The sequence below is a fragment of the Schistocerca americana genome, chromosome 4 (assembly GCF_021461395.2).
Source record: "Schistocerca americana isolate TAMUIC-IGC-003095 chromosome 4, iqSchAmer2.1, whole genome shotgun sequence".
Classification (NCBI taxonomy): domain Eukaryota; kingdom Metazoa; phylum Arthropoda; class Insecta; order Orthoptera; family Acrididae; genus Schistocerca; species Schistocerca americana.
In genome coordinates, this window is record NC_060122.1 from 734,012,745 (window position 1) to 734,040,328 (window position 27,584).

Sequence of the window (27,584 nt, forward strand, 5' to 3'; positions counted from 1 at the left end):
GCCTGCGATGGTGTACTTAACGACGAACCTGGGTGCACGAATCCAAAACGTAATTTTTTCGGATGAATCCAGGTTCTGTTTACAGCATCATGATGGTCGGATCCGTGTTTGGCGACATCACGGTGAACGCATATTGGAAGCGTGTATTCGTCATCGCCCTACTGGCGTAACACCCGGCGTGATGGTATGGGGTGCCATTAGTTACACGTCTCGGTCATCTATTGTTGACATTGACGGCACTTTGAACAGTGTACGTTACATTTCAGATGTGTTACGACACGTGGCTCTACCCTACATTCGATCCGTGCGAAACCGTACATTTCAGCAGGATAATGCACGACCGCATGTTGCAGGTCCTGTACGGGCCTTTCTGGATACAGAAAATGTTCGACTGCTTCCCTCGCCAGCACGTTCTCCGGATCTCTCACCAATAGAAAACGTCTGGTGAATGGTGGTCGAGCAACTGGCTCGTCACAATACGTCAGTCACTACTCTTGATGAACTGTGGTATCGTGTTGAAGGTGCATGGGCAGCTGTACCTGTACACGCCATCCAAGCTCTGTTTGACTCAATGGCCAGGCGTATCAAGGCCGTTATTACGGCCAGAGGTGGTTGTTCTGCGTACTGATTTCTCAGGATCTATGCACGCAAATTGCGCGAAAATGTAATCACATGTCAGTTCTAGTATAATATATTTGTCCAATGAATACCCGTTTATCATCTGCATTTCTTCTTGGTGTAGCAATTTTAATGGCTAGTAGTGTATGTTTGTATGTCGCGGTAACCGACTATTGGAGGTAAGTATTGGTAGTACTACGGTGACATTGTCCACCCTTCCGTGACGTCCCGATGAAGTGACCGTAACGGAGGGCGGCGGCGCTGTTCCCGCAGGAGTACGGCCGGGAGCTGGCCGGCGAGAAGGCGTCGGTGTTCGCGGGCTGCTGCCGGCAGGCGCGCCGCGTCGTGGTGGGCCACGTGGCCATCGGCGCCGTGGCGTACGTGTGCGGCGTAGCGCTGCCCGCCGTGCGCGGCCGCGTCTGCCCCGCGGCCAGCTGCAGGGCCAAGGACGGCTTCCCCGTGCTCGTCTGGTACCCCTTCCCCTTCACCGCGTCGCCCGCGTACGAGGTAATCGCCACACCGAGGTTTCTGAGCTGCAGCAGCTTACATTTTCCCGCTACTTATACGAGGTTTGTCCGGAAAATACGTATAAAAGTTGAATAGTAACTTTATTTTACAATTATTCAGGTATTACAATATGGTCTCCTTCAAAGTACTCGCCCTGAGACGCGATACACTTCTGCCAACGCCGTTTCCACTGTTGATAACACTGCTGAAAGTCTTCTGTTGTGACGTTGTTCAGTTGCCGAGTCATTTCCGCCTTGATGGCTTCAACATCTCCCAAGTGTCGCCCCCGAAGCACTATTTTGCATTTCGGGAACATGAAGAAGTCACACGGGGCTAAATCGGGTGAATAAGGCGGGTGGCCTGTCACGATGATTGAGCTTCGGGCCAAAACTCCCGCACAACGAGCGACGTGTGAGCGGGCGCATTGTCGTGATGAAGGATGCACCTGTTCCCTTTTGCCAGCTCCGGTCGAACTCGGGCCACACGAGCTCTGAGACGTGTCAGAACTTCAACGTAAAAATTTCCGTTCACTCTCTGGCCGGGAGGGACAAATTCCTTTTGAACAATGCCCCTAGAATCAAAGAAAACAATCAACATTGTCTTCACATTGGACCTTGATTTTCGCGACTTTTTTGTTCTCGGTTCTCCTGCTAGTTTCCATTCCTTGCATTGAGATTTGAGCTCCACATCGAATTCGTAAAACCAGGACTCGTCTCCAGTGATGACTCGGTTGAGAAAGTCCCCTCGTTCCTCTGCTTCCAACCAATCGTCACAGCACTCGACCCTCTTTGCTTCCTGTTCTGGCGTCAAGAGCTTCGGTACGATTTTCGCACACAATTTCTTCATTTCAAGTTTTTGTGTCAGGATTTCGTGAATGATTGTTTTGGGGGTTGACAGCTCGTCATCATTCTGACTGTCAATCTACGGTCTTTAAGAACACAAGCCCGAATTCGTTCAACATTTCCATCGGAACTGGATGTCGACGGGCTTCCTGGGCGAGGGTCATCGTTCACTTCTTCTCGGCCATCCGGGAACCTTTTTAATCACTTGTTCACGGTTGGTCTCCGTAAACCTATTTCAAACACTCAAAAATCTCACTGCCATTATTGCCTAGCTTTGCAAGAAACTTGGCGTTGACGCACTGTTCCTCAATCAGAGAGAGCTCCTTTTGTGGAAAATTACTGAATGAATCTACCACAACCAACCATCGAGTACTCCAGAATGGACCAGCAAAATCGATGTGTAAGCGTTGCCAAGGGGAAGTGGCTTTTGGCCATGCAAAGAATTTCCGCGGTGGTGCGGATTGTTGTTCGGCACACGCCATGCAAGAAGAGCACATATGCGTAATCGCAGCATCGATTCCGAACCAAGGATACTCAGGCTCGCGACACTTCGCCCATGGAAATTCCTGTAGTTCATTCCACTCCGCCCAGTGCCACTCTCTCTAACAGTGACAGTGTTCGTCCCACAAATCGTGTGCGTCGACGTCGCCAGAAATCCCATCCTCGTCGCCAACTTTTGTGGACTGGCAAGACAGCCAATCCACTAGGACGGGAGACCAAAGGGCACGCGTTTAAGCTCACGCAGGCTGGAGTGAGGTCTGGAAAATGACAAGGAATTGAGACTAGCAAAAAAGGTACGTAGCTTCTGGAATACTTAACTTTAATCCATAATTGGTGAACATCGGTCTGACGGTACATGCATCACAAGATAAATAGCAAATGATAATGGCGCCTTGCTAGGTCGTAGCAAATGACGTAGCTGAAGGCTATCCTAACTATCGTCTCGGCAAATGAGAGCGTAAATTGTCAGTGGACCATCGCTAGCAAAGTCAGCTGTACAACTGGGGGCGAGTGCTAGGAAGTCTCTCTAGACCTGCCGTGTGGCGGCGCTCGGTCTGCAATCACTGATAGTGGTGACACGCGGGTCCGACGTATGCTAACGGACCGCGGCCGATTTAAAGGCTACCACCTAGCAAGTGTGGTGCCTGGCGGTGACAACACATTCCTCCCCCGCAAATCGGCGTACGGTTGTGTTATAAGGCTTCCGCCCGCCGTGGGGAGGACCCCATGTTGATGTATGCGACGAGGTGGGGAGCCTAACAACAGGCGATGCTGTGCCACCCGCACCCTGCCATTCGGTCCGAGGGGAGCTAGGAAACGCCTGAAAACCTAGTCCAGGGTGCACGCCAACATGCGGTGTATGCGCCCGTAAAGAGACAGGAGGGGCCGAAGGGTTGACCTCCATCGGGTCGGGGCACGCGACGAGTGAAGACGTCCTATGGTCCGGAGCGGGCAAGAAGCCCATGGCGGAGGACAACTGGTCACGGGAAGCGATCGGCGGCGCGTGACCAGGGAGGCGCCCGGCGGTTGCAGCGACGCGTCCACTGCGGGCGTCGCCGGCGGGAGAACAGGCGGCGGCGCGTCGCCATGGGGCAAAATGGAAGACAGCGTCGGTAACACCTGGGAATGAGGCGAGCCAGTAGATGGATCCCTAGGGCGCCGACCGGAAGGCACCGTCGCTGAAAGCAGACGGGGAGCGGCAGAGCCCGTCCGACGACAGAGGCGCAGCTGATTGAGATGCCGATGCACCTCACCAGAGGCCCCCAAAACCAGATACATAGCGCGGCCGAGGCAGCGAAGAATGCGCCCTTCGAGCCAACGCCGTGAACCTCGATAGTTGCGGTAGTAGACAACGTCGCCTTGGGCAAAAGCAGGTGTCTGCCGCTGCACAGGAACCAGATGCGGCGGTCGTAGCAAAGACATCAAGGTGCGATGAGGGCGACCGTGAAGCAACTCAGCCGACGAACGACCATCTCGGGGCTGAGAGCGATACGAGGACAAAAAGAGCAATAACGCGTCCTCCCGAGAATGCGACTCTTTCAACTTCAACATCTGTGACTTGAAAGTCCTGACCAATCGTTCAGCGGCACCGTTTGCCTGTGGCGAAAACGGCGCGGACGTCAGATGTTGAATACCATTGGCCTTCCAGAATGACTGAAATTCTGCGGACATGAATTGCGGGCCATTGTCAGAAACAATAGTCTGTGGAAGACCTTCAATGCAAAAGATAGCAGATAACGCTTGGATGGTGGCAGATGACGTCGTGGAAGACATCCGGACAACAAAAGGAAAATTACTGAATGAATCTACCACAACCAACCATAGAGCACTCCAGAATGGACCAGCAAAATCGATGTGTAAGCGTTGCCAAGGGGAAGTGGCTTTTGGCCATGCAAAGAATTTCCGCGGTGGTGCGGATTGTTGTTCGGCACACGCCATGCAAGAAGAGCACATATGCGTAATCGCAGCATCGATTCCGAACCAAGGATACTCAGGCTCGCGACACTTCGCCCATGGAAATTCATGTAGTTCATTCCACTCCGCCCAGTGCCACTCTCTCTAACAGTGACAGTGTTCGTCCCACAAATCGTGTGCGTCGACGTCGCCAGAAATCCCATCCTCGTCGCCAACTTTTGTGGACTGGCAAGACAGCCAATCCACTAGGACGGGAGACCAAAGGGCACGCGTTTAAGCTCACGCAGGCTGGCGTGAGGTCTGGAAAATGACAAGGAATTGAGACTAGCAAAAAAGGTACGTAGCTTCTGGAATACTTAACTTTAATCCATAATTGGTGAACATCGGTCTGACGGTACATGCATCACAAGATAAATAGCAAATGATAATGGCGCCTTGCTAGGTCGTAGCAATTGACGTAGCTGAAGGCTATGCTAACTATCGTCTTGGCAAATGAGAGCGTAAATTGTCAGTGAACCATCGCTAGCAAAGTCGGCTGTACAACTGGGGGCGAGTGCTAGGAAGTCTCTCTAGACCTGCCGTGTGGCGGCGCTCGGTCTGCAATCACTGATAGTGGTGACACGCGGGTCCGACGTATACTAACGGACCGCGGCCAATTTAAAGGCTACCACCTAGCAAGTGTGGTGTCTGGCGGTGACACCACAGCTCCATGCCGACGGCAGGTGAAAAATGGTAACTGTCAACAAGCTGCCGCACACTCCCACCTTCACGCACAGTGCTCTGACTCGAACTGAGCGTTGATGGGATTGATTACAGCAGTAGTCCCACCTGGCGGTGACTACAACCCGACATAGAGATATTATTCAACTATTATACGTATTTTCCGGACAAACCTCGTATGGTCGTTAATAAAAAGAAATGAGATGAACACTCCTGTCGTTTAGTTGCCACTTTTGAGTCTTTTTTTCAGCTTCATCACTTTTTGCACCTTTTTTAACCAGCGCCCTTTGTAAAATGGTCCAAATGGCTGTGAGTACTATGGGACTTAATATGTGAGGTCATCAGTCCCCTAAAACTTAGAAATACTTAAACCTAACTAACCTAAGGACACCACTCAGCCGCGCGGGATTAGCCGAGCGGTGTAAGACGCTGCAGTCATGGACTGTGTGGCTGGTCCCGGCTGAGGTTCGAGTCCTCCCTCGGGCGTGGGTGTGTGTGTTCGTCCTTACAATAATTTAGGTTAAGTAGTGTGCAAGCTTAGGGACTGATGACTTAGCAGTTAAGTTCCATAAGATTTCACACACATTTGAACATTTGGCACCACACAAATCCATGCCCGAGGCAGGATTCGAACCTGCGACGGTAGCGGTCGCGCGGCTCTAGACTGAAGCGCCTAGAACCGCTCGGCCACAGCGGCCGCCCAGCGCCATTTGTAACGTTGGCTCTTCCTCACATCCAGATCTTTCACGGCAAATACTCTTTACCGTATTTTTGAGACCTACTGTTGAAATTTAGTTTTTGACCAGAGAGTTATGTGTGGATGAGTTTGCACAGCAACTTGGTTGAGCCGTGCGAGGCTCATCTTCCCGCCATCGTGTATTTTACACCCTGTTTTTAACGTACTTTCACCTCACTACGTTAATTTAAATTGCTACTGTCACTGAGTTGCTGCTTTGCTTGATCGTGAGCGGCGGTAGCAGCGCGTATCGATGTATCCGCTCTTGTAGTATCTTTGCTAGACTGCTATGACTTCCGGTTCGTTGTCTGTCGTAAGCAGTTCGGATTGGCAGTTGGCGTCGGGAGTTCGTGGCGAGTTCGGGTCTGCCAATTAGTTTGAGTGCGTCTGGAGTGCAGTCCGAACCTGCCAGTGGGAGTGGCGATGTGGTACTAGGGCAGTCGGGTTGGAGCAGCAGTGAGGTCTGCATCGACGTGGCTCGCCCGACCATCGCCGCCATGCATTACTTGAGCCGGCCACGGTCTTGTTGGATCGTCGGTCGGTCGTCCTACTGAACGACGCGTTTGGGATCGCCGATTGTTCATGAGTCGGCTGTGTGTATGTGCATCGACTCCCGATTTGTTTTGGTGTGTGTTTAGTTACTGTTGAGTATCGTTCAGGTCTTCGTGCAAAGCCGGCCGTAGTGGCCGTGCGGTTCTAGGCGCTACAGGCTGGAGCCGAGCGACCGCTACGGTCGCAGGTTCGAATCCTGCCTCGGGCATGGATGTGTGTGATGTCCTTAGGTTAGTTAGGTTTAATTAGTTCTAAGTTCTAGGCGACTGATGACCTCAGGAGTTAAGTCGCATAGTACTCAGAGCCATTTTTCTTCGTCCAAGTGTTTGTCAGGTTATTTCTACTGATGACTATTTTAGATGTTGTCGGCATTCTGCTGCTAGTCGGTCGGTTGCTGCGGAGTTTTCCTGCGAGCAACAACGAGTGTTTGAAGTGGTCAAATAGCCGCCGTCAGGTGGAATGAATCAAATTAGTTTACTATTGTTCAAGTGCATCAGTAGAATTTTTTTCTGCCTTGTGGCCGTTTGTGTTCTGGTGGCCTGTCCTGGCCGCTAAAGTAATTTAGGCAGTGTCCTTTCCTCACCTGTAGCAGCTGTACAACATGGTGTGTAGTTTTGGCAGCTTAGTACACACACATGTATTTGAATGTGGACAGTGATGCTCGTAACTTTTGGTCTGAATTCTCATGTACTCTTTGGTGGCAAGCAAGCGGTTTGTCGGTCGGTCCGTGACTGTTTCCTGGCTGGGTTCAGACGGATCAAGTATAGTTGGGCTCACCACCTGTCTCACCTAAGTGAACGAGGGCAGACCGACCTCCCTGGAGGCCATCTGAGTGCCACCGGTGCTTAATTATCTGTTATCAGCTAGCTATTTTAAATTTTAGGCTTATTGTTTGTTTCTTAAAATTTTGCAAAATTAATTTTAAATTTACCTTTCAAGCTTAAACACTGCTGGTCACCTGCCTCAAAAGGTCTATTGTAATATATTCGGAAGTTTTGAAATTTAATTTTGGCCCTCAGCCATTTGTATTGCACTTTGCGTATGTTGTTTTTGATTTATTTTATTGCTATCTTAATTGGATTTTTGTCTTGTTAAAATTTCATGTTGGAGGCCTTCAGCCGTGAAAGAGTTGCTAAAATACAATAAATGACAATTAGATGCAGAAACTGACCTCAACCCTTGACCCTTTCCACAATCCTATTACCTGTATTGCCCAGCGGGTTTAGAGGGCGTTTCATTGGTTTTTGAAAAATAGTAAGATCTACATATACTTCTACATCTGTTCTCCACAAGATACCTTTTAGTGTGTGGAACATGGTACTTTACACTGAGATGGCTAAAATAATGTGATAGCGATAGTATCGCGTACACAAGGTATAAAAAGGTACCGCATTGGCGGGGCTGTCATTTGTACTCTTGTGCTTCATGTGAGATGGTGACACGACTACGGCCGCGCGACAGGAATTAACTGATTTGAACGTGCAATGGTAATTCGAGCTGGAGTCATAGGACATACGATTTCGGAAACTGTTAGGGAATTCAATATTCTGAGAGTGTGCCGAGAACGCCAAAATTCAGGCATTACCTCTCACCATGGACAACACAGTTGCCGACGGCCTTCACTTAACGACCGACAGCAGAAGCTCTTGCGTAGATTTGTCAGCGCTAACACACAAGAAACACTGAGTGAAACAATAGCAAAAATCAATGTGGGACTCACGACGAATGTATCCGTTAGCACAGTGGGACGAAATTTGCAGTTAAATGGCTATGGTAGCAGAAGACCGAGGCGAGTGCCTTTGCTCTCCTGGAATCACGATCATATCGGTTGGACGCTAGACGACTGGGAAACTGACTGAGTCCCGGTTTCAGTTGATAAGGGCTGTGGTAGGGTTCGAGTGGCGCAGAAAAAATGGCTCTGAGCACTATGCGACTTAACTTCTCAGGTCATCAGTCGCCTAGAACTTAGAACCAATTAAACCTAACCAACCTAAGGACATCACACACATCCATGCCCGGGGCAGGATTCGAACCTGCGACCGTAGCGGTCGCCCGGCTCCAGACTGCAGCACCCAGAACCGCACGGCCACTCCGGCCGGCCGAGTGGCGCAGACGCACGAAGCAATGGACCCAAGTTATCAACAAGGCACTGCGCAAGATTGTGATGGCTTCATAATGGTGTGGGCTGTGTTTACAAGGACCGAACTGTATCCTCTGCTCCAACCGATCATTAACTGGAACTGGTCATGTTCGGCTACGTGGAGGCCATTTTCAGCCATTTATGGCCTCCACGTTGCCAGACAACGATGAAATTTTTGTGGCTGGCAAAGCGCCATGTCACTGGGCCATAGTTGTTCGTGATTGGTTTGAAGAACATTCTGGACAGTTCGAGCGAATGATTAGGTCATCCAGACGGCCCGACACGAATCCCATCGAACGTTGGTGGACATAATGGACAGGTCAGTTCATGCACAAAATTGTGCACCAGCAACATTTCTGCAGTTACGAGTGGCTGTAGATGCAGCATGCTTCATTATGTCTGCGAGGAACTTCCAATGCCTTCTTGAGCCCATGCCGCCATACCCCGTGCAAAAGGAAGTCTGCCACGGTATGAGAAGGTATTCCGTTTGTCACCTCAGTGTTTGTACCACTGTTACTGCCCCCACTGTTACTGTCACAAATGGTTCGCAGGAAGAAAGATTGTTAGGAAGTCTCTCTGAGAGCTCGACTCTCTCCGATTTTACTCCTGTTGGAGATTAGAGTCCTCCCTCGGGCATGGGTGTGTGTGTATTGTTCTTAGCATAAGTTCGTTTAAGTAGTGTGTAAGTCTAGGGACCGATGACCTCATCACTTTGGTCCCTTAGGAATTCAAACACATTCGAACATATTTTCTAATTTTACGTTTACGATCTTTTCTGGAGATATAGGTAGGAAGATGCAAAGTATTGGTTGACTCCTCTAGGAATGTACGCTCTCGGAATTTTAACGGTAAATCACACCTTGATGCAGAAGTCCCTCTTGCGTCGTCTACCACTGGAGTTGGCTGAAGATGTCTGTGACGCTTTCGCGCTAACTAAATGAACCTGTAACGAAACGCACTGCTCTTCTTTGGATATTCTCATTAGTTCCTTTCAATGAAATATTGTTTGGATTGCAGACTGATGTACAATATTAAGTACTGATCAAACGAGCTCTTTGTAAGCGACCTCTTTTTTGGGTCGAATTCCAATTAATCTCACTCTAACGTCAACCTTACCTGCAATTTGTTTTAAGTCGTCATTCCACTAGATATACTCCTAAAGACACTCCCATGGAAAATGTAAGATCCTCAGGGACTGCGTTCAGTGGCACCAAGATATAATAATTGCATACTGTGCGGTTGTAGGGATAGTGATTCATCTGTTACGGTTATCAGCCATCAGATGGCACTCAGGAGGCTTGTTTCTGTGCACTCTGATTTTCCTCCTGCAGGCTGGAACTGTATTGAGTTTATAGATGAACTGTGATTTTAACATTCATCCTGAGGCCCACGCCCGACCAACGAGGGGATACTCATGTTGAATGACTATAGTGGTTCAACGTGGTCCACTATGGGGCTGTAGGAAGTTGAGCGGACGCATCGACGATCGCTGCACGTGTTGGACACATTGTATCGGTGATGAGTCGCTACCTTAATTACTAGTCTGTGGAACATTCCCACACTTGTAGGCCACGTTCTGGACGACTGTGTAATATAGGCGATGTTCAAGGCCGACGCACAGTGCGAGCTACAGTGGCCATCGGAACATCATCCAGGTAGCAAACTGAGGCACGTGCTGCACCTCCTGTGTCATTGAGGACCACTGGGAACCACCTCCTTGCAGCAGCACTAAGATCACATACGCCTGTGGCAAGACAGCTATTGACACCACGATGCCACAAGCTCGTTTCCTCTGGTGTTGTGAAGGAGCTGACTCGAGAGTTTAATTGCGCTCGCCTTCAGTGATGATAAGTTCTTTCTGTAGACAGTTGCATGCAGCTACGATGTACAGCCCCCGCCCCAGTCATCATGGTGTGGGCAGCCATCAGTTACAGTTGGAGATCACGTTTGGCATTTCTAAAGTAACTAGTGCTCGCTCATTGCTCATGTTGCCATTCCCACGCTACTCCCCTTTCTGTGACAGGAAGCTGAGGTGCATTTTCAGCAGAACGCTGCACGTGTACGAGCAATGTGCTCTTCCACCACTGTTTGATCATCCTTTACTGTGACAAGTGCGTTTCAATTGGTCTGAATCTGTTATCATACTCCAACAATGATGAACTACCTGTCACATCACTTGTTAATGACATAACTTTGCCATTGTGCGTGTAGCATTTGTTTCCGGCAGGGTATTTAGTGGATGTGACTGCTTCCTGTGAACGTTTATCAATCATGTAATCATACATTAAGGGGCTTTCTGCGTATTTATGCGCAGTACATTACATTTGTTTATGTTGAGGGTCAATTGCCAATCTCTGCATCAAGCAGCGATCTTCTTCGAGTCTTCATGTAGGCTATTTCAGTGCAAGTTTTTTAACGTTGCGGCTTGTCTCTAGCCAAGAACATAAACCGAAAGCCTCATGGGACTTCCGACATTATGCTCGATGTATTTCGTATATACTGTAGAATGTAGTAATCCTGTAACTCTTCCAGAGGTTCAAACCACCAGCAGGCAAACAGGAAATCAAGTGGAACAACTGGAGGGTTTGGGATTCATGTCGTTCACCATTGTTTATTAAAACATATTTATTTAAGAAACATGACTAAAGTCAGATAGATTAACAGGAATACAAACAATAGTCTGAACTTTGCAAATGTAAGAAATTACACACTTTAGTTTAGTGACAATTTAAATAGTGCAATATTTAAAAATAAAAGCCGTGTCTGACAGACTCAAAAGTTTCCCTTTTACAAACCACAACTCAGAAAACGCTTCAACAAATGAACAAATAATTAATATTTAGAAACGGATGGCTGTTTAAGACAACATAGAAGCATAACTCATCTCAGAGGTTATAAACTTAGTAGCTACACCGGTAGAAAGAGAAACTTACAGATGCCTAGAGACAACTAGGATAAGGAAATTCTTAAAAAAAGCCTCCAAGTGCATGTAGACAATCTAATAGTGCACAAAGGTGCACAATTTTACACAACTGCCTTCAGAAAGTCAGAGAAAGTTACCTTAAATCTCGTCCCAATGAGCAGTTAAGTAATAGTAAGAGAACGAGTGCGCACACATTGATATCTGCCTTTAGACAGACAGTGAAAATTATCTTAAGGTATATCCTAGAAAACACTTAAGTGATTCTGTAAGTGAACTTGAATGCATAGCGGCTCAAGAACGCCATTTAAAAAGGAGGAGAACCAATAATTGCTACTTAGAACCGACTTGTAGCAAAAGGTAAATATGTAAATAAATAAATCATCACAAAAGATCACCCCCATGAAAACAATAACAAATAGTTGAACACTTAAATCTAGTAAGCTATAAGTAGCCTTGAGACAGGCAATAAATTTCTTCTACTCTTCATTTCACAAGCGGCTAGTGAACGAACGGATAAGAAACCTTCAGAGCTTAGTAAAACTAATAGTTTTACACCCTTTGCCTTTTATACCCCGTGAACCTCAAATGCGCCAGTTACTATCAACGGGGCCGGCCGTAGCGGCCGTGCGGTTCTAGGCGCTACAGTCTGGAACCGAGCGACCGCTACGGTCGCAGGTTCGGATCCTGCCTCGGGCATGGGTGTGTGTAATATCCTTCGGTTAGTTAGGTTTAATTAGTTCTAAGTTCTAGGCGACTGATGACCTCAGAAGTTAAGTCGCATAGTGCTCAGAGCCATGTGAACTATCAACGGGCTATATTGTCACAAATCTGGACGACATCTCAATATGACACGTGCGATTCATCTACAACCGACCAACATGTGGCCATCCTAACTGAGCTCGACACTGTCCAACAAGAGCACTTGACTCAACGAAGTCACGAACATCAAAATATACACAATTTTAATACAAATTTCAATTTTCAACATAACGTGAGTGAAGGCAGCCCAAGGGTAGCTGGCGGCTGTGCGTACAATGAAGCCGACGTACAGAAGCGCCTTTAACAGCCACAATAAGATGAGCACATACTAAGTCCAGGTCCAAGACAGCCAAAGCGTACCACAACACTAGAAAACTGCAACAGACTAAGGGGGCGTCTAAATTCCACTGTCACTCTCACTTAATACAACGCACTTGAAACAATGTGCAGGGTTACCAAATCATCCAAACCACTGTTAAAAGTATGAAATTGAATTGGAAGAACAAGTATCTCCGATTGTTCATGCGACTCTAACCCCTTCCAAGGCAACGCCGCAAGGTATTAAGTCTCGCAACACGTATCAGAAAGCTCCTTGCATAACATGACTTCCACCGAGAAGAACAAATAGCAAATTGAAATAGCCAAGACCACACTAACGTTCCGGCTTTTGATAACACCCGTGCTCACAACTATCAAATAAAACAAAACTTTTAAAACGCTACCAATCACTTCATGGCACGTCAAGTTCGGCCAAACGGCACATACTGCCCATAGGGTCTGCTCGTCTCGTCCCCCGTACCGGCTTCAAAACACCGACTGCGCGTGCGATCCGCCCAGCAGCGGCTCTATCACACCATCTGGCGCTACAAGCTTCGAGCTGCGGGAAGTCACAAACGCCAGGCGGTGGATGGATATTCAAAGAGGGGCCCCGCCATGGCTCATGGGGTACTCCCGAAGTTACTTTACCATTGGAAGATTTCTCTCAGTTGAGAATTACATGCTGTGTAATGTTTGTTAGAAACTCTTCAGTCCAGTCACACAGCTCTTCTGATGTTCTGTACGTTCGTATTTTGCTCCTTGGGTGACAGTGTGGAACTGTAACAAACGCCTTCCAGAAGTCAAGGAACACGGAATCAATCTAGGCGCCGGTATCTATTCCTTTCTGGGTCTCGCGGACGAACAGAGCGAGTTGGGTTTCACAGGATCATTGTGCCTACAGATGCATCCCGCTGGATCTCAATTTCCTCTGAAAATTTGCGTTCGGTACTGGAAAATGAAGTACTTTCAGTCTTGATTGTACCCTCGGGGTGACACCATGTCTCCATGCTGTGTTGGTTTCTTATATTATTGAGGTCAGAACTAGCTTTTACCTCTTTCCTCTGAAATGCTCACATACCTATAGCGGATCTTTAGCCGTATTGTGTGCCCTATTTGATACTGATGAATGCAGAATCACGTCTGCTGCTCTCCTCGTCACCCTCTCCTGCTAACTCACTCTCATTCCCACACTATTCGGGAATAGTCGTTTTCTAGCAATTTATTTCTGTTGGATAACTGTTTACACATCAGCTGTTGATTCAACAGAGATGGAAAAGGTGCAATAACACGTTCTGTAGAAATGTTTTGACATGTGACATAAATTAAAGAAAGGAACGTCATGTGGTAATGCAACACCCTATTGTCCCATCGTCACAAAAAATAAAATCTAAATGATATGCGAGAGAAAATGGACGAAGCACTAGAACAAAGTGTGAAATCAATCAATCAATCGATCACACACACACACACACACACACACACACACACACACACACACACACACACACACCCCCATACACACACACACACACTCACACTCACACACACACACACACACACACACACAAACACACACACACACACAAAACAATCAAGAGAAACAACTAAGAGTGATTAACTCTGATATTCACGGGAATACATACCCCAAATTACGAAAATTTTTGACAAGGCAGACTATCTAAGCACGTGAGTCCTGGCAACGGCTACCACGCTATTTGCTGGTTGACTATCTTGGGAGCACTCCACGAACAAAGCAGTTTGGACTCAGAGCGTCACACATATTAGCGAGTATAGCTCGTGCGATTTGTCGTGTTCCTCTACCTTTATGTTATCTGCATCCTGGATCTTAAAATCTATAGTGAGCTCTGGGAGAATATTTCAGGTCGTTAAACATTTCAGTGGTGCCGTATTCAGGGTAACGAATTTGCGGTAAGGTGCAGCATTTTAAAGTCTCAATCACAGCTGATGAAAAGCGTTAACCAAGTAGTCTTCAGCAGCATGGTGAATGCACAAAGAACTGCAAGAATAAGAAATATTTTTTATACTCGTAAATATAGTATACTTTTTATTACTCAGTGGCAGTGTTGTTAGCATTTGACATTCCTCTTTCCAAACTCGATAAAGCCGTTATGTAATCATATGTCGAGAACTGTACTAGAAAGTCGGTTCCCGATGAGAATGCTTACAAGAAATTTTCCTTTCATGCCCTATATGAAAAAAATTAGACGTAATGTAATGTATTATAGATGGAGGCAGACGATGCAACCGTGACGCAACGTTTCAACAGCGTTTGTTTGCTATTGTGACCTTAAGGACTAAGTATGACCATTAAAAGGAACAATCATAAACGAATTTGTGTCTTGCATTAAGAAAATGTAGGAAAATGCTACTGCCAGAAGAAAAAAGTAAATACAAAATACAGGGCTTTCTTTACTACGTTCCCCTGTCAACACTAGATAGGGTACTTGGTTGGAAGATGTAATATTCACATGTTATGATTTTCAGGCTCTATACAGATTTATGGATTTTTACCAGATGATTCTTCATTTGAATGAAAGACTGAAGAACCGTCAGATATCAGCAACAGCAAGATGTACTCTGTGTTGTACACGGACACTCCATGCTGACAACAGCACTACGGATCTTGATTAAGAGGAAGAAGGACATTGGACCATTTTGACAGAAGTGAACGTTGCGATTTAAGTTATTGAAAAACAAAAGACAGTTTATAGCTTAGACAAAAACCCTGTTGTGGAGGATGTACAAAGAATAAGAATTCGGATTACCATTTAAAAACAAGAGATGGACCTCTCGTTTATATTGATGTAGATCGTTTCTTTTCTAATTACAAATATTTGCCTAGTGTTAGCAGATGCAGTCTCACTGAAAAGCACATGCATATATGAATGGGTGAAATAGATCAATGCCTTCAGTGATGTGCTTCACTAGATTTCTCAGTCTTCGAGTGAAAAAACTACGTATAAAGAACTTAAAGTGGTCAGAGGCGATAAAAAAGTTTTTCCATGTGACAAAATGTCACTGGTGCACAGTTTCCCCGCTATGGGTCCATGGAGGATTTGACGCTGGCCGTGTTTAGAGACGGTGTTCAAACTGCCAAGTTGCTGAAAAGGTTGTCCATTTACATTAATGCTCAATAGGAATCTGCATGGTAATGATTATCTGTCAAGCTGAAAACAAACAAATGGCTCCAGATCCAGCCTTCAGCCGAACAGGCGACTAAATCTTGAATATTTTCTGTCGGTATTACATACACGAAACGCTTGATGTGCTCCCCCCCCCCCCCCTCCCCTCCTCCATTCACACACACACAAAGAAATCGATAGGAGCTCAGGAACTTACCTAAAACAATCTTCATTACATGGCAGTCTGAACACGGTCTCTGCACAGCATCTTCTTCTTTTACTTAGCCTCAGTCCTGTCTTGCACGGGTCTGCTATAATCAGGATTTGGCAGATTTATTTTCTTTAACTTTGCAGCGGGTAACCCTTCCTGTCGCTGTTGTGAATAGCTAAGTCGTGTACCTCACCTGTATGTCATCTGTGCAAACTTTGCTCTTTTATCCATGCTGGATGTCATGAACTGCGTGGCCATTAATGACTGTTGTTGAAAAACGCTACCAGCCACAAATAATTTTGAACTGTCTTACTTCAGTGCTATAACCGGTTTCGTGCTATCTTGCCCACCTTCAGATGGCTAACGTTTTCGATTACGTTAATGTTTGCATCAGCAGCTTGTCGTCCTCTCCTACACTTGACAAGAATATCGGTATATATACAGCCACTTTATATTTTTTTTCGATATTAAAACATTGTATTTAATTCAAATAAGAGATGAAAGTTACATACACTTCTATACGTTCCAGTGGACGGCACTGTATCGTGATATGGTTTTTAACGATTTTCCAGGACAGAGTATAACCTGTTGCAGTGCAAGAAACACACATATTGTAAATAAATCACCGTGCCAGAGAAACACTTCATAATATTCTTCACGTTCAAAAACGTTTGTGAAATCTTATGGGACTTAACTGCTAAGGTCATCAGCCCGCATCTCGTGGTCGTGCGGTAGCGTTCTCGCTTCCCACGCCCGGGTTCCCGGTTTCGATTTCCGGCGGGGTCAGGGATTTTCTCTGCCTCGTGATGGCTGGGTGTTGTCCTTAGGTTAGTTAGGTTTAAGTAGTTCTAAGTTCTAGGGGACTGATGACCATAGATGTTAAGTCCCATAGTGCTCAGAGCCATTTTGCTAAGATCATCAGTCCCTAAGCTTATACACTACTTGACCTAAATTATCCTAAGGACAAACACACACACCCATGCCCGAGGGAGGACTCGAACCTCCGCCGGGACCAGCCGCACAGTCCGTGACTGCAGCGCCCAAGACCGCTCGGCTAATCCCGCGCGGCAATATTCTTCAGTCACTTCGAGCTTGACATATATGCTTCACACCTGGTGATTTTGTTTATGATGCAATCGTATCTCTAAAGAGCATCCACAACGCAAAGCTGTTCGTTCCTATTAAGCAAAAATACAAACTGAGCAAGGAAAACATATGGGAGGCACAACAAGTTAGTTAATAACAGAATAACGCTCTTAGTGTAACAGTGAGCTTAATATTTAAGGACTGCAGGACAAGTTGTTTTCAGGAGTATTTTTCTTTCTTTCAGCTAGCAGCGTGGCACCGGTCAATTTCACGAGGCATTGTAAAACATTGGATTATATATCATAAATTAGATATTTATGAAAACAGACAGCTACGGTCGCAGGCTCGAATCCTGCCTCGGGCATGGATGTGTGTGATGTCCTTAGGTTAGTTAGGTTTAAGTAGTTCTAAGTTCTAGGGGACTGATGACCTCATACGTCCCGTAGTGCTCAGAGCCATTTGAAGCATTTGAAAACAGACACACATTCACTCACTCACTCTCTGTCTCTCTCTCTCTCTCTCTCTTTCTCTCTCTCTCTCTCTCACACACACAAATAAACACTGGGCCACTGTCAAGACGCCATCCCATCGAACCCCGAAGCCACAATGCTTGGGAGAGAGAGCAGCACCATTGTGACACAACGGGAAGAATGGCTCCCCACGCACACGAAGCGGTCCTTTTACCACGCGACGTTCCAGTCACAAGCCTGTACCAGTTTCTCTTATTAGTCTTTGCATTTGTTCTCTCTACCATTTTGTGTCGTGCAGCTGATGTTCGCCGGGGTGTCTCTGGGCTTCTTCTACGGCTACATCCTGTCCACGACGCTGGACGGCTTCTTCGTGACGCTCATCATCTACCTGTCTGGCCAGCTGCGGCTGCTCAACCTGATGGCAGAGAGCATGTGCTCTGCGCAGCCTGCTCACAGCCGCAGGGACGTGGCCGCTCCAGCAGACACCTCAGAGGAGTGCGTGCGACTCAGGCTGGCGCAGTGCGTGCGCTACCACACCGACGTCGACAGGTGCGGCCGCTTCCATAAGAGTTTGTAGGTGTCTCGTAGACAGCAGGTCACTGGTCAGGGAGGTGGTATGGTACGCTGAGTAGCGGCCGCCGCTTTCTAAGGTATTTAATGCCGTGTTGGCAAGCACATATCCGTGAAATTGACACTTAATGCGCAGCGCATTAGCTTGCAAGACAGGGATGAGAGACAGACCGGAATCGAACTTCAAGACACAAGGTTAAAATGAAATAAATTTGACAAATCATTAAAAACCTGGGTCCCCGCATGGCGCGGCAATCATTAGGAAAGAGGGAAATTGAGGAGATGGAGGAGGGGGCTAGTGGCATGAGGCAGTGAATAACATCATTTTAAGGAGGGGACGTGAAGAGCAGAACAAGTGTTTTGGGTGCTAATTGTAACATATTCAGATGCATCAAAAAAGTAAGTTCCGATGACCGATAAAAAATGTCATTAAATAAGAAATATTTATTTATTTACATAAATTCACTGGATACATCTCAACATAGTCACATCTCAACATGGTACAGAATTACACTACTGGCCATTAAAATTGCTACACCAAGAAGAAATGCAATTTGGGTGTATAGATCCTGAGGAATCAGTACCCAGAACAACCACCTCTGGCCGTAATAACGGCGTTGATATACCTGGGCATTGAGTCAAACAGAGCTTGGATGGCGTGTACAGGTACAGGTACAGCTGCCCATGCAGCTTCAACACGATACCACAGTTCATCAAGAGTAGTGACTGGCGTATTGTGACGAGCCAGTTGCACGGCCACCATTGACCAGACGTTTTCAGTTGGTGAGAGATCTGGAGAATGTGCTGGCCAGGGCAGCAGTCGAACATTTTCTGTATCCAGAAAGTCCCGCACAGGACCTGCAACATGCGGTAGTGCGCTATCCTGCTGAAATGTATGGTTTCACAGGGATCGAATGAAGGGTAGAACCACGGGTCGTAACTCATCTGAAATGTAACGTCCACTGTTCAAAGTGCCGTCAATGCGAACAAGAGGTGACCGAGACGTGTAACCAATGGCACCCCATACCATTACGCCGGGTGATACGCCAGTATGGCGATGACGAGTACACGCTTCCAATGTGCTTTCACCACGATGTCGCCAAACACGGATGGGACCATCATGATGCTGTAAACATGACCTGGATTCATCCGAAAAATTACGTTTTGCCATTCGTGCACCCAGGTTCGTCGTTGAGTACACCATCGCGGGCACTCCTGTCTGTGATGCAGCGTCAAGGGTAACCTCAGCCATGGTCTCCGAGCTGATAGTCCATGCTGCTGCAAACGTCGTCGAACTGCTCGTGCAGATGGTCGTTGTCTTGCAAACGCCCCATCTGTTGACTCAGGGATCGAGACGTGGCTGCACGGTCCGTTACAGGCATGCGGATAAGATGCCTGTCATCTCGACTGCTAATGATACGAGGCCGTTGTGATCCAGCAAGGCGTTCCGTATTATCCTCCTGAACCTACAGATTCGATATTCTGCTAACAGTCATTGGATCTCGACCAACGCGAGCAGCAATGTCGCGATACAATAAACCGCAATCGCGATAAGCTACAATTCGACCTTTATCAAAGTCGGAAACGTGATGGTACGCATTTCACTTCCTTACACGAGGTATCACAACAAAGTTTCACCAGGCAACGCCGGTGAACTGCTGTTTGTGTATGAGAAACCAGTTGGAGACTTTCCTCATCTCAGTCCGTTGTAGGTGTCGCCACCGGCGCCAACCTGCGTTAATGCACTGAAAAGCTAATCATTTGTATATCACAGCATCTTCTTCCTGTAAGTTAAATTTCGCGTCTGTAGAACGTCTTCTTCGTGGTGCAGCAATTTTAATGTCCAGTAGTGTAGTTGTATGCCCATGTCATAAGAGCCTTCTGCCAACTTCCGGAGCCACCAAGTCACTTCAGTCTGCACCTCACCGTCGTTAGGGAAAGATTTACCTACCAGAAAACGCTTTATGAGACGGACAAGATGAAAGTCACTTGGGACGAGGCCTAATCTGTAGGGTGGATGGTTGAAAAACTCCCATCCAAACTGATACAACACGTTTCGCGTGGCGTTGGCTGTATGGGGTTTTGCATTGTCATGCACAAGCGTAATACCTCTTGTCATCATCCCACATCTCTTATTCTGATTTTGAAAAATTGTTTGCTGCACAGTTTCCACCACTTCCGGTATCACCAGGGACAGTCAGCCACTACGGTCTTCGTCCTGAGTTTTGATTCATCCTTCAGCGAATTTTTGTATGTTTGTAGGTGGGGATATTAAGCCTCCAAATAATTGTTAAAATTCATGGCGCAGCCTTCAACTGTCATTTATTTTTCACAGTTCGCCACTAGTTTCGGTCAACGACCGCTATCAAGCTTAGCTGACACAAACGGCAAAAAGTGAAACCGTAATTTGAACAAAAGTACGAGTAATTTGCTCTTTTAAGCCCATCTCCCAATAATAACCGAATACGATAATTTTCGTCAAGAACACTGTGTTACTAGCTGTCGATGTGGCTGCTCTGATACTGTCTGCTGCCAATTGCGAGGTTCCTGTAGTTACCAGCTGTCGACGCGGACTTGCTTCTTGAAGAAAATTATCGTATACAGTTATTATTGTCAGAAATTTTTTGAGTGCTGTCGTGGGCTTAAAAGAGCAGTTTACTTTTGTTCAAATTGTGGTTTAACTTACGTGCCGTTTATGCCGGCTGAGCTTGATAATTGCCATTACCCGAAACTTGTAGCGAATTGTGCAAAGTAAATGACAGCTGAAGTTTAACAACTTCAGCGAATTACCCTGACAATCGTCTGACAATACTGTCGCTCATAATGTCATGTCCATGCACGTGGCACAATTGCTGATGGACCTCTAGTGGACATTGCTTCTGAGCGTACAAAAATCGGATAAGTACAGCAACCTCCAATTGGCAAGAGACAGTGTCAGAGCAGCCATTTTATCCTAGCAATGTGGTATAACCACTTCTCTTTCAAGACTGAAACTGCACTACATTATTCCCACGTACCTCCTCTCTACTCCTGCGCATGTCAAACCCTATCACATTACTCACGCCATCTTTGGACGCGATCGGAATTTACTTTCTGGATGAACCTTGTAATTACGTTGACAATATTTTGGCGTAGGTAACCCAAACTGAAATGATTTATTCTTTGCCGAAAATTTGATGATCTTCGGTTGGGATGAACGTAAAGTCCAGAATTTTTTGCGCAAAATAAGCACAACAAATATGAAACTTTGGCTTCAAATTTCACATTATTACGTATAGTAAATAACACACAAGGAGTCGTAATGTTAGATCTACTACGTCTCCGTTGATCCCTCAATCTGTTAATAGAGTAGTCCACACATGAAACACAGAAGGGAAGCCAAGGATGGCAAAACACACATCAACCAATTTTGGCTCTCGTATACGTGTTGTAATGGGTATAAGTAAAGATGTATTTATTGGTGACTGAGGATAGAGTACAGAACAACATTATATCAGTGTTTACTTCATTTACGGACTAGCAATTACAGCTATTAGGAGTAACTAGTTTAGAGGTTGGTCAGTACCTCCATGTATAAGTGGCAAGTACAAACCATTTTTGCTTAATTTTCTTTGGGCAGCATGTCAGGTGTTGAAATATTTATGCGTGGACTCAAAACGGCTAGGCTATAACGCAGGCGCAGTCCACTTAGTGCTGCAGTTACGATCATGCACAAAATATCGGGTAGTAAATTATGTGAGTTTTTCGGAAAGACTGCCTGACATAGAGAAAAAGACAACCAACACACAGCTGTGTATACATATTAAGGTACCACATATAAAAATATATGCACTTACACCTGTTACACAATGTATAACAGGTACTTACAGAGGGAGAGAGAGAGAGAGAGAGAGAGAGCTACATCTGCACCCACATCTACATCTACACTCTGGGAACCACTGTGAAGCGCATGGCAGTTGTTATTCGCAACATTATAAAAATAGACTGGAGCGGGCGTCTAATACTTTTCACTGTAAGCATTGCAGATGTCACAACTTTTTGCTGACGATTGGATCATTTTTCTTCTAGAAGAGGGTGAAGTCCATTTTTTGCTGTACTCTCCAAATTTGTCTTCAAAATTTCAGCATATAAAACATGGCATACGACCGATTAAAAGCTATTAAAATCGGTGGCATTTCCATATTAGAGAACGCTAAAGATTAATGGCAGAAATTCTGCACCAATTTCGGTCACTCAAAAGGAAAGAAAAGCGCACAGGAAATGACAAACATGAAAAAAATGTATTTGATACACAAGTGAAAACCTCAACAAACGGAAGGTACTGCTAACACAGATCACTACAAATGGCTCGAAAGGCATCAGATGTGTTTAGGGGTATTTATTTAAAAAACTTACTTCAATGAAGCACTCATTCTCAGATTATGCTTTGCGATGTCTTATAACTTGTAGGATTTCCTTCTCTTTCGGGGACGAGAAAACTGATTCCATACATGACATATCAAAGAATTCTCTACGAGCTTAAGTTCATGGAGCAGTGCATCCTAAAATTATACTTTCCTAGATCATGATACTTGTTAGTTACTGTCTAGTTCTGTACACGAGATTTCAGATAGTCATAGAATATTCGAACGTGCGAATTACACTACATACGATTTCATTTTTCTTGTAAATATTGTAACACTAGTCTTTTAAACTTTGTAAGTGATTCCTGTCAGGGGACCGAAACGTTTCGCGTGCTGTTCCAGATGCGTACAGCAGCTGAGCACGTTGCTGGGACCCATACTGCTGGGACAGGTGCTGGCTGACGTGGTCACCATCAGCGCCACCGCATTCGTCACCACCACTGGTGTAAGCACGCAGCAAACAACGCTCACAAGAAATCTGCTGAGACAGCATTGTAACTTGAAGAGTCTGTGTGTATACTGAAACAGTTTAATATAATTGCTGGTGTTGCCTGGTAGAACGTTCGATATCCAAAACAAAGAACGCATGAGAGTCTCCATGTGTTGGGCTAATAGGATATAATGACAAGGCAATCACTGGAGAAGAACACTAAGATAATCTGAATAAACAATTAAAACAATAGCGACATTATAAGAAAATTATAATATTCACAAAAACAAATTAGAAAAGTAAATCATAAATTTACAAGTAAACATAAGAAATAATTTACTGCTTGCACTGATAGAGGAAATAGTAGAGCAAGAGACCACCAGAAGATCTTCAGAATAACGCCATGCAGTCCTCTTCCCTCTTACTTTGTGCTCATCCCCTCCAAGAATCTAATCTGAACACCTAGGCACCCACACTTTACACACTCCATGACAAGTGTACTAGCCACATTCAACATTTTTCCAATACCGCTCCTCCAACAACCAAAACTTCGATTTCCGAATGTCTTAAATTAAAAATATCCATGCATCACACTACGCTCCATTACATTAAAAAAATAAACACACAAACTGTACTACATGCACGTTCAGGGACAAGAGTAAAGAATAGGCAACAGGTTGGAAACATTTTTGTACGCAAACAAGACAAGAGACCGCGAAATATAATACAAGTAATTGATTACCGATTACCGAAGAAAACTCGATCGCGACACCTTGCAACGAACTCTTTGATCCTAATGTAAACTGATTTTCGTGAATTCTATTTTTGTTATTCATAAGATTGCTTTTAGCAACAGCACAACATTACTGAGAGCGTACCGATTCCGCAAATACAGTACAGTCCTTCTGAAATTGTTTAGTAACGCTGTAAGAAAATTCCTATTTCAAATATTCAAACCAGATGAATTCATTACTCCACATTCTGCAACAAATGATTGAGGAATTATGACACCTAATCTATTGGCAAGTTACAAATTTCTATCTCCTATTGGCAAAGCAATATGTTGTGAAATATCGAAATTCAATTAAATGTTTTGTAAAGTAAATTATATTCAGCTAGTCTTGGAGGACAAAAGATGTTTTGCACATACAACTGAATCCCAAATGCGTCAAGTGAATTAATATTAATAAATATCAATCACAACTCTGTCTGACTCACAAAATCCAAGAACACTTTTTGAATCAGCTCAAGAGTTCCTATGAGATAAGATAATTTGCTCATAATTTCGGTCACTCCAGAGGCCGCAAAAACTAAACGTGTTTTATTTTCCTAAGATGGCATTGCTAGCCACGGAAAATAACTGACTCATACATTGTTGCTACCACAGTTGTATGTATTCCGACTGATTTAACATACAAAGGACAATCTCTTTTGCGTCGAAAGTATTAAAAACTGTGCTCGTCCCAGGAAGCTTTATTGTACTACTAGCTGAGTACCCACGCTGTACAGATGTGTAGTTGTGCCACTCTTCTGTCAGTCCATCTCCTCCTTCTCCCTCTCTCTGTATATTTCCTCCTCCCCTCTCTCTGCCCATCTCTCACTGCCCCTCTCTCAGTGCAACTCCTCCACACCCGCTACCTCCTGCCTATCTGTTCATCTGCTTCTTTCCGTCATTCCATCAGTTCTCCCCCCCCCCCCCAACCATCTTCTCCTTCCCCCTCTGTCCACCTCATCCTCCACTTCTCCATCTCCTCCATCCTCATGACCTCGTCAATCCCTCTAATCCCATCTGCTTCTCCTCCACCTCTCTGTCCATTTCATCTTTCCCTCTCTGCCTATCCATCTCCTATTTCCCCTCTCTCCCTATTCCTGTTCATTTTCTACTCCCCTCTCCCTATCCATCATCCACTCCACTTCTCTCAGTCCATTTTCCTCTACTATTTTCTCACCATTTCTCTCTCGCCATTTATCTCCCCCTCCCCTATGTGTATACATCTCCTATTTCCTCTCCTCTGTCTGTCCATCTCTTCCTTCCCCTTCTATCTCCATATTATCGCCGGCCGCTGTGGCCGAGTGGTTCTAGGCGCTTCAGTCCGGAACTGCGCTGCTGCTACGGTCGCAGGTTCGAATCCAGCCTCGGGAATGGATGTGTGTGATATCCTTAGGTTTAAGTAGTTCTAAGTCTAGGGGACTGATGACTTCAGATGCTAAGTCCCATAGTGCTTAGAGCTATTCGAATTTTTTTCATATTATCAACCACACCCCAATATGAGTTTGTTGGCTCTTATCACCACAGATAGTAAGAAATATGTGTACCAAGATTGGCTGAAACCGATCAAGTACATTCAGTGGCACATGTGAATACTGTCTACAAACTATGCTGCGAATAGGGTTAGAAGCAAAGAAATTAAAAACTGAAACGTCATGCCTGATGCGACAGTTCTACTGCAGGCACAGCGAAATTTAGCAAGCGATAAACATTTTTCCTTTCATCATTTTGTATGGAGTGTCAGAGAGAAAAAGTCTGGTAAATGTTTGAAGTTATGTGCAAAGTTTGTGGCAGGTCGCTTCACTAAGTGCTCACATCAAATACTGTGTAACACCCCACCCGTCACTTACCTGGTTTTGGCGTGTGTTCACCCCAGCTAATTGACTAACAGATCAATAGAGACTGCAAAACTGCCGCAGTGTCGGATAACGCTAAGAAAGTAATAAGGCCCTGTGACTCCTGATTGAACTGCGGTGGCAGTGTTGACATTAATTGGTTAAGAATTGATCCCTTTTAATTAAAAAGGGGTGCACATTGATGTTATATTCAGCTATTGAACACCAGATGCAAATATTGAACATAAAATTAATTAAGAAAGTGACTTGGGATTTCAACTACTTGATTGAAAACAGATGCAGTCGATTAGCACAGATTTATTTTAACTCACGACCTTCAATTATCACATTACATGACTCTCCTAACAGGCAGTGGTAATAAATTGCGTTTGCGTGGAGCAATGCACGATAAATCAAAAGTAATTACTAGCGACTGGCCCAGGCGTAATGTGAAGTGTGAGAAGAATTCTACAATGCACGGCTCATGAAACCCTCGTGGAAACTTTGCTGACGTGATCCAACAAATTAATCACTGGCCGGAGCGGGTGCAAATCACTGAATTCAGCGTGGCAGAGTGGTGTCATTGTGCGGACGTCGGCCGACCTCATGGTGCTGCAAGGCTGCGCTCATCTATTCACTCCTAGCTATCTTGCTCAGTACATAGCTGAACCAAAACTTCCTATCTCCAAGCGCAATCGTTCCATTTGCTAAGTCCTGAACTGCAGAGATGCTCACTCTTTCTCAGGCAAGCTGAGTAAAGAACGCCACGTCCGCACTCTAGGCAAGCTGGGAATGGAAGACCTCTATGGAGACTTCTCACAGTCCGCTCTTCGCCTCGGTTTCCCCTCCAGCAAAATCACTTACGCCAATTGCAGCGCAAGTCGCGTTAATTATGCGTTGCTTCCCAGCGCTGACCAATGCCTGCTCTGGGAAGTGAACAAATTCCCACAAAATTTCCCTTCCTCTCAACTTCTGCTATTTAGCTCCTCCCATGCCACCCATCAAGGTTAGCGTCTGCACAATCACCAATTTTTCCGGAATTCTGACTCCCAGGAGAGTACTTCAAATTCCTTGGTCCTACGTATTTCATTCTAACGCCCTTCACCTGATTTACTTCAGGCTCTGAGGATCGTGAATTCAGTGTGAAGTTGCTATAGTCATGAACACGCATATTTTGACCTCTGTTGACAGCTCCACCGTAGCTTTGCGTGTCTTTCTCGCAAGATCACTGAAAACGGGACGACGGACATTTATCAACAGGTGTACAAGTTCTCCGTCTGCTTCCCAGTACACCAGCATGGGGTCAACCACCGACTCACTGTCACTCATCTTAAGGCAACTGGAGGCCATGCCCCGTTACCACTTTCTCAGAGCTTGCGCCACCCTAAGCTGCCTATTGTCGCTTCCCTTCGCCACTCCCCCGCCGACCGACCACGGTCACTCTGTATACTTCCCTGGGATAAACTAGCCTCCAGTAAATCGACATGTTTCAACAAAGTTTTTCATGTTGTGTGAATTACTTTAAAACCATCACCCAACATTAATTATTCCAATATGTCCATACTATACCCTCTATAAGATGCATTGTCCTTGCCAGTCATTTTTGTTCAGCCCTACTATTGGCTCAACGTGAGTTAGGTGATCTTTAATGACTTTCTGTAAGGGGCATAGTTCTTGCCATCTTACAACTGGATGACTGTAGTGTAGCTGTTTGTGCATAATGAATTGCAATACTTTTTCACCCCCATTCCCACCCCATGAGAGGGAGGTGATTCCTACACCACAGTAGTTTCCAGACAGTAAGCGATGTGTGTACCAAGTTTGTTTGAAATCGACTTAGCGATTTAGGAGGATATGTGGAACATGCATACATACAATGATACATACATACTTTTATAATATTCCATGGTGCTACTACTACAGGCGTGTGTAAAATTCATGTGCGCAACGGAAAATATTGAACGCTAAAATGATGATTTGGCTCTGTCTGACTACCCCTGAAGCAGATCTTAGGATCTATTAATGCTCTTTAACATACAAATTACAACATCAACATAAATGAATGTTTAAGGCAACTAATACTATTATCTGATAAAAGTTGTTGTTTAATATATTTATTACACATTAAAATCAACCC

At 45.5% G+C, this 27,584-nt stretch overlaps 1 protein-coding gene across 1 annotated transcript in view; it reads left to right on the forward strand.

Moving 5' to 3' along the window:
* The first annotated feature begins 1,006 nt into the window (after positions 1 to 1,006).
* LOC124613753 (odorant receptor Or2-like) overlaps positions 1,007 to 27,584 on the forward strand; it is a 42,560-nt gene continuing 15,982 nt past the window's right edge. The window contains exons 1-3 of the mRNA XM_047142468.1: positions 1,007 to 1,125; positions 17,739 to 17,989; positions 22,756 to 22,858. Of these exons, the coding sequence (XP_046998424.1) occupies positions 17,742 to 17,989; positions 22,756 to 22,858 (351 nt within the window). The 5' untranslated portion in view covers positions 1,007 to 1,125; positions 17,739 to 17,741. The remainder of the gene's footprint in view (positions 1,126 to 17,738; positions 17,990 to 22,755; positions 22,859 to 27,584) is intronic.